General features: G+C 33.5%; 1 protein-coding gene across 1 annotated transcript in view; it reads right to left on the minus strand.

The window, feature by feature from the left end:
* LOC126879423 (uncharacterized) overlaps window positions 1-16,265 on the minus strand; it is a 123,722-nt gene that overhangs the window by 18,974 nt on the left and 88,483 nt on the right. The window contains exons 4-5 of the mRNA XM_050642433.1: window positions 12,380-12,727; window positions 9,401-9,671 (exon numbers count right to left, since the gene is read on the minus strand). Of these exons, the coding sequence (XP_050498390.1) occupies window positions 9,401-9,671; window positions 12,380-12,727 (619 nt within the window). The remainder of the gene's footprint in view (window positions 1-9,400; window positions 9,672-12,379; window positions 12,728-16,265) is intronic.

The following is a 16,265-nucleotide window of genomic DNA, read 5'->3' on the forward strand; positions in this document are numbered from 1 at the left end:
ATTTAAATATGTCTACCATTCAAAAAAGTGCTTGGATAAAGTCTTTTCCCGAGTTAAAGCTAAGTGGAGACAAAGTATTTTGCAAGGCCTGTTCCAAAATCGTAAGTTACATTCATTTTCACATTTCATTTTTTAAATGAGGAACTGACAAACAAAAGCATCATGTCCCACAAAAGAAATTTTTCTGGAAAGAGTGTTTTTATTCGACCAATTCGCTTTTACTTCTATAAAGACGGACATAGAGAGAAGCATCAAAATACAAAAATCCATGAAATTGTAGACAATTCCGCTTTTGTTCTTCAGCTTAAGTAACGTTTTTCTGCTCATTGTCAAAAAATTCCCGGAAATACAGGGATTACAATTAGAAATAAATTAAAAAATGTTTTAGAAAAAAATGAGGGCTTCGATTGTTTGAGGAAAGTTGTAACATTTTTGGAGGCAACTTTTCTGAAGATCTTACGACTTAATATATTGTTTTATTTTTGAGTATTTTTAATATGCATTTGCATATTTAGACAAATTTAGAAAAAATACCTGCATATTTGTAGTAAAAGTAATGCATATATATGCGCATTTTTTGGTAATGTTGTGTTGCATATATTCCGCTCTCTATTTATATATCATGCTCTCCAAAGAGTCATTTTATTTCCATCATGTAAAGAGATGAAGAAAAGTTCGTTAACGACAGTGGGCAAGGTTGGCTCGACTCTCTTACTGAAAAATAATGATCCGCTATCTAATTCAGGATGTTTCTCTAAAAGTTTGATGAATTTAGTTTGCTGATCTTGTAAGCTGCTGATCTGTTGCTTTCTGAAAAAGTATTCTATCGCCAGAAACCTATATTTGAAACCTTTGACATTGAACAGCTTTTTTGCAATAAAAACTGCTATAAATCATAACCGAACATAATTTAAAATATATATCAAAGAAGAAAAAGTTGTTTTTGTCTTTAGTTCGGCCCTTAAAGACTATTAAAATTGAGAGAAAATTCAAATTATAGCAGCCAGTTCGAACCGCGCCCTCATTGGTCATGACGTCATATCATTATAATACCTATTTGAGGTTCGCCATTAATTCATTAGAAACGTTTGATATTCGTTTATTTCTTGTAGTCATTTTGTAGTTTATCTCTGTAGTTTTAAAAATCTTTAGATTAGATACAGTCGGAAAAATGAAAGAATATCCATGAACGATCACATCAATCACTTATTTTGTATTTGCTGTCTTTTTCTATAAATAACAAACGTTTGTTCTAGAAAAAGATAGCAAATACAAAATAAGTGATTGATGTGATCATTTCTAGGTATTCTTTCATTTTTCCGACTGTAGTTGCTGTGAATTAAATGTTTCATAATATTTGAGTGTTTTTGTTAAGACAATTTTTTTAAAATAACCGAAGAGGGTTTTTCTAAAGGGCGTACCCATTACGAACATAAATCTTTATTATTATGATTAGTTCATTTTAATTATATACCTAGTAAAAACAGGTTTAGCAAAATATTGTATAGGTAAATATCATTCAATCTGTAATGCAGACTTGTATTGTACCTTCGGAGATCCGTGGAAAAAATGTACACCCAAAATAACAAAATTCAGTTTGGTAACACTGTGTGAATGTTGATAGTAACATATCCTTTTTAAGATAAACACAACTGTAATTTAGTCCAAACAAATTATTATATTTTTTTGCCAATAAAAATGAGATTTTTCAACCAAATAATGTTTAAAATATGATGTGCAAAATTATTTTTAATTGGGTTCTGCTAATGGGCTTGCTTTTTTTTCATTAAAGTCTTTAAAGTAAAAACTTTAAATTTCACTCATTAAATCATAATTGTCCGGTTATCGTCTTAATTATTTTAACTGTACTCATATCCGTCGAGTAATTCTGAATGATTAATAGGTTGTTAAAACATTTTATCTGTAGCGGCTTCTGGAATATCTTAAAACCATCGAATTTCATTGATAAAATGAGCATATCCCACCGATCTTCGTTTCGACCATACCAAAGTATACCAAAAGTTATATTTTCATTTTGTTCAAAATACACTTGATTTATTTAAAAAATACATTAAGCAGACCACAGATATTAAATACTTACATTAAAAAAAATGATCTCACATACATGAAGACTTTGAAAATGAACTGAAATGACGTTAATGTCCTTTCAGCATGAACTTTAAACGTCGTTTCATATCGACTGGTAATCTAATAAATATTTTATTGGGGTATTAATGGTTGTAAGTTAACACGATGGTAATAAACAACACTTATATTCTTGTTCTCATGATCATTTTTCAGTGCGTCACAGTTTTTCGATTTCTCTCTAATGCATTAAGTTAGATGAGACGGAAAAAGCGGTAGCTCCGTGATTAAACACAAAAATAATATAGCATTATAATGGTTATACATAAAAATAAGATGTCTGTTCCTAACCTACGTTTGATTCGTTGATATTTAGAATGCGCGTTTTTTCTAGCCAATCAAATACACGTATTACGAACATTTGACGAAAACTTCGTCCATCTTGGCCATTTTTTAGAAGTGTCAAAGAGTCAAGTGACGGTTATTATTCAGGTCAGTATTTTGTGTACGTGTCATTTTGAAATTTCGAATTCGACTTCCCTTGTGTTTCACAACGTTTTTGTGCATTATTTTGTGTTTTGGTTTAGAATTTAGTTCGTTAAAAGTTAGTCATTGGCGTGAAGAGGCTAGAGACAATCAAGATGTACCGAAGAGTGCTAAATATCTCATGAGTAGATAGAATAGCCAACGTGGAGGTAATGAGACTTACGCATAAGGAACGAGAAGAACTAACAAATAAGAACAAAACTGAGATATATGGGACATGTGATGAGAGATGTATATCTAATACTCCAGGTCATTATGCAAGAAAAAGATTCATAGTAAGGAGACGTAACTCATGGCTGAAGAACCTTAGGAACTGGTTTGGATGTAATAACAATGAATTATTTAGAGCCGCGGTTTCAGAAATAAAGATCTCTCTGATGATTGCCGACTTTTGAAGCGGAGACAGCACCTAGAGAAAAAGATAAAAACACAGTTTATGGATAGTTTTGTGTCATTTTTAATGTTTCCATATTTATAAATTTAATTAACAATATTGTTTACTTTTTAATTTTATTCCTCTTTATAAAAAATACCTACATGTTAACATATTGTGTAAAAATCAAATCTACTAAATTACTAATTAGTTTAATTCCACAAGCTTTTCACCTATGGCTAAGTACGATTCTGGCATCTGTCAGATTCGTCAATAATTACATGAAATAAGTCTCGACACAACCAATACAGTATATGACGTCATAATTAATGACGCACTGAAAAATGATCATGAGAACAAGAATAGTATGTATTTACTTTTATTTTCCGTAGTAAACATACACACTACTCAATACTATCTCTTCAAAATCTGTATTAAACTCCTATGTAAACAACAAAATGGTATATAATTTTATATGAGACATGAAAAATGTCATTACAAAATATCGTCACGAGTGTTCGCGCGCTTTTTCGATAGTTTGAAGTGATTTAAATACACAGAAGATTTTTGATTTGTACTTAAGTTATTATGAGGTTTTAAGGCGTGAAATTTTGGAAATCTTATTTTCAAAATAAAACTGAACATTACCTATTATGTAGTAAAACATAAATATACAAGTTCCCTATTGTGGGATTCATGGGGAATTTTTAAACTTCATTAATTTATAATGGTATCCCAAATAATCGTACCAATTTTTAGCTCTATGCGACCGGGTTATATTATTATGATATTACGAATATTAGGTCTTAAAAACGAGAAAAAACCTGATAATAACAAACTGAGATCTTTACCCCCAAGTGCATTGGAAAGTTATTGCATGGTTATTTCCACGGTATTTAGCTAGGTTTAAACACCATAATGCGGACATAATTTTTTCTTTTTTTCTTCAATTAAATAATTCACGCTGCGTTTAACAATAAAATAATTATATTTGTTCCGCGCAAGTGGCTTAAGTTGAATAATACTGTTTAAACTTATTATTAATGTTGTTTATGAAAACATAATAGTTGTAATTGTTCACCAACAGCAAGTCCTAAATGATCACGATGTCACGTCGACATTGTAAGAAGTTATATGATGTAACTATGATTAATGTGTCTAGTACAGGTGGCAATTATTATGATGTACTCATGTAATCGTAAAAATTTACCAACACTTACACTAGTTTGTCAAATTAGTTATATTTTATTGCTATACTTTTTAACCAGATACGAAACTTAAGTTAAAGCAAACATCATCTCTTAGGCCTTGTTCATATAGGGCGGTTCGCCAACGTCGACGCCGCGATTTACCTGTTTTCCCCATATTTTTCTTGGTATTAGGGTAAAACTTCAAAGGCGGCATTAGGGTGAGATCAAGTAAAACAGGTAAACCGCGCAGTCGACGTTGGCAAACCGCCCACATATAAACAAGCCCTTAAATTCTTCTCATGACGTTTCTCCAACGGTTATTTTACATGCTGGTCTAGCCTAAAGTTAGCCTAAGCTTTTTAGGCTTTTTATGCCAAGCACATAGACGATAAATGAATAGACATGGGGAATCTATGATTTGCATTCGACAACACATCGCAATTTATCGATGCGAATCTCCAACGAATTTGATTTCTAGTACTCATTTTGTAAGTAAACAAAGGTAAAGAACGACAGTTTTAGTTTCGATACAGAAATCACCACCATTTCCTTATGAACATTTCATCCTTTTGGACTCCACAGAACGACTTGTGGTGTGCTCTCTGAACCGAAACCAAATCTTACTGTCATGTTTAATCTAAACCTGTCTTTCTTTGCCTTCGTTTCTTCTTCTTCTTGCAGTTCCTTCTCCTATCCGAGGTTGGCTATCATCACAGCTATCCGTACCTTATTGGCGGCTGCTCTGAAAAGATCTACTGAGCTGCAACTATACCACTCAAGTTTCTCAGCCAGGAAATTCTTCTTCTACCTATAGATCTTTTACCCTATATTTTACCTTGCATTATGAGCCTTAATATCTCATATTTCACACCTCTGGTAATGTGGCCTAAATATTCTAGCTTTCGTGTTTTGATGTTCTTTATCACCTCGCAATCCTTTTGCAGTTTTCTTAACACTTCTGCATTTGTAACTCGTTGGATCCATGGTATTTTCAAAATCTTTCTATAGCACCACATCTCAAAGGCTTCCAACTTCTTTATATTTTCTACTTTTAGTGTACAGCTTTCCACTCCATACAACAAAGTCGAGAACACGTAGCATCTTAAGGCTCTTATCCTCAGCTCCAGAGGAAGGTCTAGATTAACAAACATCTTTTTCATTTTTATAAATGCTTGTCTTGCAATTTCAATGCGTGTCCTGATTTCTCTACCCTGGTCATTGTTTTCATTTATCCAGGTTCCCAGATATTTGTAGTGATTCACTCTTTCTACTTGTTTTCCCTCGATATCCAAGTTTCCTACTGTATGTTGCTTAGAAATAATCATGAACTTGGTTTTCTTAACGTTAATTTGTAGTCCATAGTCCATACTGACTTGATGTAATCTATTTACTAATAGTTGCAGTGCATATAGACTGTCTGCAAAAATAGCGGTGTCGTCTGCGAATCTTATGTTGTTCAAGATTTTTCCGTTTATTGATATACCCTGTTCTTCCTCTGATATTGCTTGCCTTCGTTTACTTCTTACTTCGTTTAAAAGTTAAGTACTACGAATGAAATTCGTTAGAATTTTCTTCTTTTTTAAGTGCCTTGTCCTCCCAGAATATTGGCGATCAATCGCATGATCTTTACTTTGTCCACAGCTGACCTAAATAGTGTTGTGGTGCTTACTCCATACCACTGGCGGAGGTTCCTAAGCCAAGATGTTTTTCAGTGTCCGGGACGCATATTTACAGATGCTAGCGTATGTAGACACCAGGGTGTTGAAATCAGTTAGGGTTTGGAAAAACAGTACATTTACAAATACTAATAGATTAGGACACCAGAATGTTGAAACCAGCTAGCTTTTTTAGTGGCGATACAGGCATAGATGCTAACGGCTATTGACATTGATTTTATACACCTACTTCTGTGAAAAAATATTTAAGTGATTTAGATATTAATAGATAATTAAACGTTGTTAGGATAGGAACAATATAAATATACAGGGTGATTCATTAAGAATGTCCAATCTCTGAGTTGTAGATTCTAGACCACAAAATAATAAGATTTAACCGAAATGACTTAGATAAAATGTGACTCGTTACTGAATTACAGGGTATTTTATTTAAAAATTTAATAACTATTTTTACTCAGTACTTTAACAGTATTTAACGTATCCTTGTCATACTTGGCAGAAAGTGTAAGTACTGGGTACCCTATTAAATCATGCTAAAAAAACGTTTCTGGCTACTACTAGAGGCGTACGACAGGGGAAAGTGAATTGTTGACCCTTCCCAAATTCTACGCCACTGACGGAATTGCTATTTTAGGATAATTTTTATATTCTCCAATACTGTCCATGTAACAATATATTCTTCATTCGTAACGATAAAATAATTAGTTTGCTAGATATTTGAACTTAAAAATGGAGGGGCACAAAACATTAATCAAATATCTTTAAATCCAACTATCAAATTAAATTAATTTTTAACTTCAAATATCTCGAAAACTAACGAGTTTATCGTTACTAATGAACAGTACATATATTACTTACATAGAATGTATTAAAGAATCTAAACATTTGAGAAAGGTCAACCATTTACTATCCCCTGTCGTACGCCTTTGGTAGTAGCCAGAAACGTTTCTTTACCATAATTTAATAGGGTACTCAGTACTTACACTTTCTGCCAAGCATGACAAGGATACGTCAAATAGTGATAAAATTAAATCATTTTTTTAGTAAAATTGTGGCTTATTTCCCATTAAAAATAGTTAAATAGTAAATAGTGTTAAAGTACTGAGTAAAAATAGTTATTAAATTTTTAAATAAAACACCCTGTAACTCAGTAACCAGCCACATTTTATCTAAGTCATTTGGGTTAAATATTATTATTTTGAGGTGTGGAATCTACAACTCAGAGGTTGGATACTCTTAATGAATCACCCTGTATTAACGCAAAAGAACAACATACAAAATATTAGGTTAATGAGCAGATCCATGCCCTTTAGCGTTAGGATGGTTCTGTGTGATGTTTCTCATCAGGTTTCAACTTCTTTTTTTCCTTTTGTTGCCTCGGTTTTGGGCGGACGTCCAGATTAATGGCATGAAAATCGTGTAATTTTCCACGAATTTTCTTACAAATTTTTTAACTGAATATAGTAAAAAAGATGTAACTAAACATCCTGCCATTTTAAATAATGTCTACTGAAATTATTTATTTTATAACAAAATTTATTATATGACTTAGAAAATCACGGAATTAGAGTGAAAATTTTATACAGAATTTTCACTAGTAATACCACTAGAGGTCAAATTATTTCCGGAAATTTTTTTGAGATCATGAATATTTTGAAAATTTCCCGAGTCGCAGACGAGGGAAATTTTCTAAAAATATTCATGATCAAAAAAAAAATTCCGGATATTAATTTGACTTCGCGTGGTATTCGGTAAGAAAATTCTACACCAAATTTGCATTTGAAAATCCAAAGCTGCATGAACAGATTAATAGCGCGCCATAGCTTTGTCAGCAATTATTTAGGCTTTCAAATTCGTAATTTCTACTCATTGTAGTTGCATGGGAATACCATTTCAAGATAGAAAATAGTATATTCTTCAATTTTACATAAGTTTTGAGTAACTACAAGTGATAGAAAATGAATCAAAACTAAATTATGTAAACAAATAAAAACCAGTCTGTCAAAAATGTTCTGTTATTGTAAACGTCAAAAAATTTCCACTATAATTCGCTGTTGGGTACCCCACGAGCAAAAAATTTCCGATAAAATACCTCCGTTGCCATGGTGATCTGTCAAAATAACGTATTTTGATTGGTTCAAAATTACAGGTGTGGAATTTTCCAAGAAACAAGTGCAGTTAAACATTAGGTGACGTCATGCCAACATTTTTTTTTGGTCATTTTGAAATAAATATGATTAATTTATTAAGTTGGCAGGACTTAGAAAATTATGAAAATTTCATTATTTTCATAACATGTTTGTATATCTGTATACTCCCGTAGTCCTTTTGCAACCGTCCTGCCCAAAAAATTTTCTTCATAAAATAGATAGTATACTGTTATTCTATGGCTATGGCAGGCCTTAAAAATTCATCGCAACTCCCAATCTTTTTTTTTATGGAAAATCTAATTTTCACAGGAAAATGTCACAGGAAACCCGTGGATTTTTCCACAAATTGTAAGTACCTTCTCTAACCTTCCAGTATTACAAAGGACAGGACTTAGAAAATCGTGGTTGAACTTCTGTTAATATCTCCCGGTTTATCAGTAGAAAAATTAAATGAGAGGCCTATATAATCAAAACCTGCTAGATCCATGTTTTGAAATTATTCAGGAGAATAAAAAAACATTAAAAATGTAAATTTTCCAAAAAAAGTATCTGATATTTCTCAATCAAAGGAGCATTAATAAATGTCACAAAATGGCACACTAATTTTGTATAGAGTCATTTTTCTGCATACTCCTTACATCTTCAGAAATTTGAACTTTTAGTTTGGATTTAGCAGATTTTGCGCAATTTCGCGATTTTGCGCGATTTTAGCAAATTCCTAAAATTGAACTGCTCTTAGGCGCAATTAATTTACTAAAAGTGGGTATTAAACCATTTGGATAGGAAAACATACAAATACAAGAAGAATAAGTATATTATTGCATAAAAGAAATGGACATAGCAGGGTTTGTTTTAACGTCAACATTCCACTGGTATTTTAAAGCAAATTTAGAAGGTTTTGAGCCTAAACCTTATGCCTGTAGATTAATATGTATACTTGAACTTTGAAAATGTGTAAAAAAAGAGAAAACGAAAAGTTTTGGATTTAGAAGGTTTTGATTCTGATGGGCTCAGAACTGCCTAGTAAAATTATAGAGAAAAGAAGTAGAAAAATGTTTTTATTACAACTGATTTTGGTAATAGACCCACTTTTTTATTTTTTTATGTATCATGTGTCATATGTTTAGTGATATGAATGGTCAGAATTTTCTTATAGGTCTATAGGCCAAGAACTGTAAAAAAAACTTATCAGTATCAGAAATCGTTTCCAATAATGAAAGAGATGAGTCATTTAATGATATAAGTTAATAATCCTATTTTAAACGTAAATCCAAGATAAAATGAACTTTATAAAAAGTCGTATTGATTATATAGGAATGCATCAAAGCTTCTTATCGATAAACCCACTCCATCGAGTACCTCTCATCGCCTCATCCTCACCTGTTATAACTATTATCGTTAAGTACCACCGGATCCACATGGTACGCCTCGTCTTCGACATACTTTTCCTGCACCTGTTGTCCTTTGTCGGTGTCCGGATCGTACCGAACCACCTTCATCTCGACACCAGAGGGCTCTGCGACCAACGGGCTCGCCACAACTTTTTGTACCAATTCCGAAGCGGCTGGTTCTGGTTCCTGCGCGTCAAACTCTGCTCGTTTCTCGATGGCGGTACCGTCTTTCCGTACCACCGAGGGTACTGGGTCACTGCCTGTAACATTTAAGGTGAAGGTTGGTGAAGAATATGGGTTAATGTTTTAAGAATTGATTTGAACTCGAAGTCAAGTCATCAAGAAGTACCTACGTTCGTTATTTTTTACTTGTTCAAACAGCCAATGAAAATAACGGTTTCTTTCAGTAACGTTTTTTTAACTTCTGAATCGTTTTTAAAGTTCAGAATTATTAATAATAGTCGAAGCAAGTCGAACTTCCGAAAAAAAAGGACAAGACTGATCTTAATAATTCTTTTTGCATTCGATTCGTGAATGCGCCAGGAAACTTTGTGAACCGGAGCCATGATATAATATTGAAAAACTATATACAAAAAATGCATTCTTAAAGTGCATCTCAAACAGAAAATAAAATAAATTTAGAACTTGTCAATTATTATCGGCGCAAATCTGAGTTCAATTTTGTTACTCGGGGGTTTTTGCGGTCGCTGAAAACGAATATGACGTCAAAAGTGATCTCCGGTGTACCTGGTGCCCAGGCTACCTACTGTGTACCTCATCTTGTGGAGTTTTCGGCAAATTCATTAAAAATTAGTCAATAATCATTACTCGGGGGTTTTGGGGCCGCTAACGACGAATATAACATCGGAAGTAATTTCCGGACTACCTGATGCACAGGGTACCTACTGTTTACCTCGTCTTGTGGAGTTTTCGGCAAAAAATTTATTAAAAAATTAGTCAAAAATAATTACTTGGGTGTTTTTGGGGTCGCTAACGACGAATATGACATCGGAAGCGATCTCCGGAATACCTGGTGCCCAAGGACCTACTTCTTATGTGGTTTTCGGCAAATTCATTAAAAAAATTAGCCAAAATTATTACTCGGGGTTTTTTGGGTCGCTGACGACGAATATGACATCGGAAGTGATCTACGGTGTACTTGGAGCCCAGGGTACCTACTGTTTATCTCGTAACTAATGATGATTGACTAGAAAACGAGGTAAACAGTAGGTACCCTGGGTACCAGGTACTCCGTAGATCACTTCTGATGTCATATTCGTCGTCAGCGACCCAAATACCCCCGAGTAATGATTTTTGGCTAATTTTTTAATGAATTTGCCGAAAACTCCATAAGAAGTAGGTACCCTGGGCACCAGGTATTCCGGAGATCGCTTCCGATGTCCTATTCATCGTTAGCGACCCCAAAAATCCCCGAGTAATTGTTTTTAACTAATTTTTTAATACATTTTTTGCCAAAAACTCCACAAGAGAGCTAAACAGTAGGTACCCTGGGCACCAAGTACTCCGAAAATCACTTCCGATGTCATATTCGTCATTAGCGGCCCCAAAAAACCCCCGAGTAATGATTTTTGACTAACTTTTTAATGAATTTTAATGACGAGGTAAACAGTAGGTACCCTTGGCAACAGGTACTCCGGAGATCACTTTTGACGTCATATTCGTTTTCAGCAACCCCAAAAACCTCCGAGTAACAAAATTGAACTCATTTCCGGCGATAAATGATGAGTTCTGAATTCTTCTTATTGTCTGTTTGAGATGCACTTTAAGAACGCATATTTTGTATGTAGTTTTTCAATATTATATCATGGCTCCGGTTCACAAAGTTTCCTGGTGCATTCACGAATCGAATACAAAAAAAAATATGAAGATCCGTCTTGTCCTTTTTTTTTCGGAGGTAAGGCCGATTTTAGTGCTTTATTGCTTCGTCTATAATAACAAATTAAGAATAACATTTTTAAACAAAATTATTGCAGGAGAATAGACGGAGTATATCTCACAAGACAATGTGACAATAATAACGGAGGAAGCCGAAAAAAAAGGAAGATATAACTAAAGCACTAAAGAAAGCCAAAAACAACAAAGTCCCAGGACCAGGGAATATAAAAATGGAACTGCTGAAATGTGGAGGCGCAAGAATCGTATCCTTTATATGAGTGTTGTTCAACTTTGAAGCAGGTAAGGATATTCTAGATAAGCTGAATCTATCATAATACATGTCCTCCTTTTTCAAAAAGGGTGACAAAAGGTCAAAAAATGGATCAATGTAATGCCTTCAATAGTAAGAATATTTTCGAAAGTTATAAAAGAAAAAATAAAATAGCACATGGACCATTATGAAGAAGAACAAGCCAGATTCCGAAGAGCCAAATAATGTATAGATAATATATTTATCATGAGGCAAGAGGCTTCATGAGAAAAATATTGAAACACATATGACCTTTATCGACTTGAAGAAAGCATACGATAGCGTGCAAAGGAAGCAACTATGAGAAGCTATGAGAAAATGTTGTTCTGAAGCTATTTCCTTGTGGCACTTTTATAATTACGTATTTTTTATGGGAAATAAGCCACAATTTTACTAAAAAATGAATTTATTAACGTTTCGAAGCCCAAATCGGGTTTCGTTGTCAAAATACAAAATACTATTAAAATAAAACGAAACGTTAATAAATTCATTTTTTAGTAAAATTGTGGCTTATTTCCCATAAAAAATACGTAGCTATGAGAAAAATTACGCAACGAGAAATGGATCAATATAACACAAATATTGTATAAAGAAACTCAGGTGCAAAAACAATCATCGTAATAAAAGGCCTCAAACAAGGATGTGGTCTATCACTTTTTTTAGAAAGGATTAATATTTACACTCAACATTTCAATTAAGATTTCCGTCCATTTGGGTCTTTAAAAAAAGTAAAAGAATTAAAGGTAAGTGAAATAGTTTTACCTGATTCTAACTGTGCTGCACCTCCGGCTCCATAGAAGTTTGCTAGCTGATCTGGAGGCAAAGCAGAAATCGGTATGTCTCCCACTTTATCGTAATCCAGCACAGAAATATCGGCATGGTTTAATATACCAGACGACAACAATTGCTGTCTTAAGTCTTCAGGAACTTCATCTGGAAGTTGCGCTTCCAATATCTTTGGATCCTTGGTTGTCGTTGGAGGAGTTGAGGGAGCAGGGGTTGTCGTCGTGGAAGTTGTTGTTACGTATATCTCCTTTGAGACACTGTTGGTTATAGTTGGTTTCTGGTATTCCTGGTTAAAAGTAGGCTGTTGGGAGTTTCTGGCATCATCTAACAAAATCAATTTTTTATAAAATATTGGAGTTCAAGAATAGAGAACAAGTATATTAATAGACCAGAGAAGTAATGATTTTCCAAAGACACTCTTTGGTATCTAACAACTGCTTTTGATAAAGGGCCTAGCCGAGTAAGATGGTGAAAAGTGCCCCCAACCCAATTTAAATTCCATATAGGCCACTTTTTAGCACATATAGAGGAACTCACTTTCTGAAATTTTTAGCCCACTAGGTGGTCACGTGACCGCTCTAGAGCCTAATTAGGCTTTTTATGTTTTTATTTTTTATCTCAGCCGCATCAAGAGCTAGCCAAAAACTTTATTTAAAAAAGTTGTAAGTTTCAAAAAGATCTATATGAAAAAAATTTTTAAAATTTTTTTGGCGGGAAATTCGAATTTTTAGAACAATTTTTAACTTTTAAATAATTCTGAAAAAAAAATCTAAGGCACTCGTTTTTACGAAAATCAATTATAATGTGTATTTTGCACAATCTTTCATCCTGAATTTTTTCAGATTTTTAAAATTGGTGAAACGTACCTTTAAAAATAAAAAACCGCATTTTTTCGGTTTTTTTTTCGTTTTTTGATACAATTTTATACATATTTTTCCAAAAATTTAACACCGTCACTAGAATAGGTAAAAACTGAAAAATAATTGAGGTTTGCTTAATAAAAATTTTTTGTAACGCCATCCATTTTCGAGATACAGGGCGTTGAAGAAAACAAAATTTTACATATTTTTTACGATTTTGCCGAAACTACTGGCAACATTGTAATAAAACTTGGCGGGTTTTAAGAGGTAGTTATTGTGCATGTTTTGACATACAATTAAGGATTTGATATTCATCATTAGCGCGCATAGGGGTAATGGTCTGAACTTTTCAAAGAAAAAAAGATAGTACGCCACTGACATATTTCAAATTAACAATAATTTTTGAATTCCTCGTTTAATTTGCAATAAAAAATCTATCTTCTCATTTTTTCATATGACGCGCCGTTTTGCTGCAAAAAAATAAAATATCTTAACGCTTCCAAAGTATTCGAATTAATTTTAATAATGGATGTACGAGTTCATTATGTAGATGTAGAAACTACTAGAGGTTCGAATACTTTGTAAGGGTTAAGATCTTTTATTTTTTGAATAAAAATGGCGCGTCGTATGAAAAAATAAGAAGATACATTTTTTGTCAAAAATTGAACGAGGAATTCAAAAACGATTGTTAATTTGAAATATGTCAGTGGCGTACTATTTTTATTCTTTAAAAAGTTCAGACCATTACCTCTATGCGCGCCAATGATGAATATCAAATCCTTAATTGTATGTCAAAACATGCACAATAACCACCTCTTAAATCTCGCCAAGTTTTATTACAATGTTGCCAGTAGTTTCAGCAAAATCGTAAAAAATGTGTAAAATTTTGTTTTCTTCAACGCCCTGTATCTTGAAAATGGATGGCGTTACAAAAAATTTTTATTAAGCAAACCCCAATTATTTTTCAGTTTTTTACCTACTCTAGTGACAGTGTTACCTTTTTTAAAAAATATGTATAAAATTGTATCAAAAAACGAAAAAAAAAAAAACCGAAAAAATGCGGTTTTTTATTTTTAAAGATACGTTTCACCAATTTTAAAAATCTGAAAAAATTCAGGGTGAAATATTGTGCAAAATTACACATTATAATTGATTTTCGTAAAAACGAGTGTCTTAGTTTTTTTTTCAGAGTTACTTAAAAGTTTAAAATTGTTCTAAAAATTTGAATTTCCCGCCAAAAAATAAAAAAAAAATTTTCATATAGATCTTTTTGAAACTTACAACTTTTTTAAATACAGTTTTTGGCTAGCTCTTAACGCGACTGAGATAAAAAATATAAACATAAAAAGCCTAATTAGGCTCTAGGGGGGTCACGTGACCACCTAGGGGGCTAAAAATTTCAGAGAGTGAGTTCCTCTATATGTGCTAAAAAGTGGCCTATATGGAATTTAAATCGAGCTGGGGGCACTTTTCACCATCTTACCCGGCTAGGCCCTTTGGTGATAACAATATGTACACTCAACCAAACTTATATAGGTCTGGATCCCGCGTATGAAAAACAAGTTGATTAATAGCAAACTGAAAATTTGTTAATAGCTTAAGTGTGTCTAGTTGGACAAACTTTGATATATGGGAACATTGGAACAGGGGAAGTTTTAATTGTGAAACAGGTTAAAAATTTGGAACGGTCAGACCACGAAAACGTCACATGTATTTTGTCCGACAGAACTTCCAATTGATTTGTTACCCTTTTATTGAATTTTTATACAAAAATCAGACTGCTATTTATCACCTGTCATAATTCCTGTCATTTGACATATTCTACGTGCTCCACTTATTATAATTCCCATTTGGTGATAAATAGCAGCCTGATTTTTGCATGAGAGTTTAATGAAAGGGTAACAATTTTTTCAGGGACCTTCTAAACATCATACAGGAAGAACAGCACCAAGAAGAGATCTATATAACAGCAGACATGCCCGTAGAAAATCCCTCTTTTGAAGAAACCCGAATAGCCTTAAATAAGCTGAAAAATCACAAAGCGCCGGGTACGGACGAGATACCAGCAGAATTTCTGAAATATGGTGGAGAAATACTACATCTCCAAATTCATCAATTAATAACACAGATATGGTTAGAAGAAAGGATACCAGCAAGATGGAAGGAAAACATCATAGTGCCCATCCACAAAAAAGGGGACAAAACAAAATGCGCGAATTACAGAGGAATTTCACTCTTAAACACGGCATATAAAATCCTCTCAAATATCATTCTTAGTAGACTAACACCTTATGCTGAAAATGTCCTAGGAGAATATCAAGCTGGTTTTAGGGCAAACAGATCCACAATAGATCAACTATTCACGCACTGAGACAGCTTCTAGAAAAGGGATGGGAGTATAACAGACCCATACACAATCTCTTCATAGACTTTAGACAGGCATATGATAGCGTAGAAAGAAGCCAAGTATGGAATGCCATGGCGCAGTTCTCAATACCAAAGAAACTCATTCGGATGACTGAAGTATGTATGGAGGGTGGAATATCAAAAGTACGTGTAAATAATAAACTGTCTGACAGCTTCGAAATCAACAGTGGACTCAAACAGGGTGATGCGTTATCTCCACTACTTTTTAATCTTGTATTAGAGAAAGCCATGAGGTCGGCCGAAGTAAAAACAGAACTGCTATCGGTTCAAGGTCCCAAGTTATTACTAGCATACGCAGATGACATTGATCTCGTTGGAGACTCCATCCTATCCACAAAAGCCATTTTCAACAAGGTGGAAGGAGCAACAAGCGAAGTAGGGCTGAGAATTAATGAAGAGAAGACGAAATATATGTGTATAAATAGAACGCCACGAAGAGACAGGATAGGACAAAATGTGACGGTCAACACCTTCAATTTCGGAAGAGTACAACGTTTTAAGTATCTGGGGGCCGTAATCACAGCTGACAACGATGTTACTGAAGAAATAAAAGACAGAATCCAATCAACAAATCG

Source organism: Diabrotica virgifera, chromosome 2 (assembly GCF_917563875.1).
Source record: "Diabrotica virgifera virgifera chromosome 2, PGI_DIABVI_V3a".
Lineage (NCBI taxonomy): Eukaryota > Metazoa > Arthropoda > Insecta > Coleoptera > Chrysomelidae > Diabrotica > Diabrotica virgifera.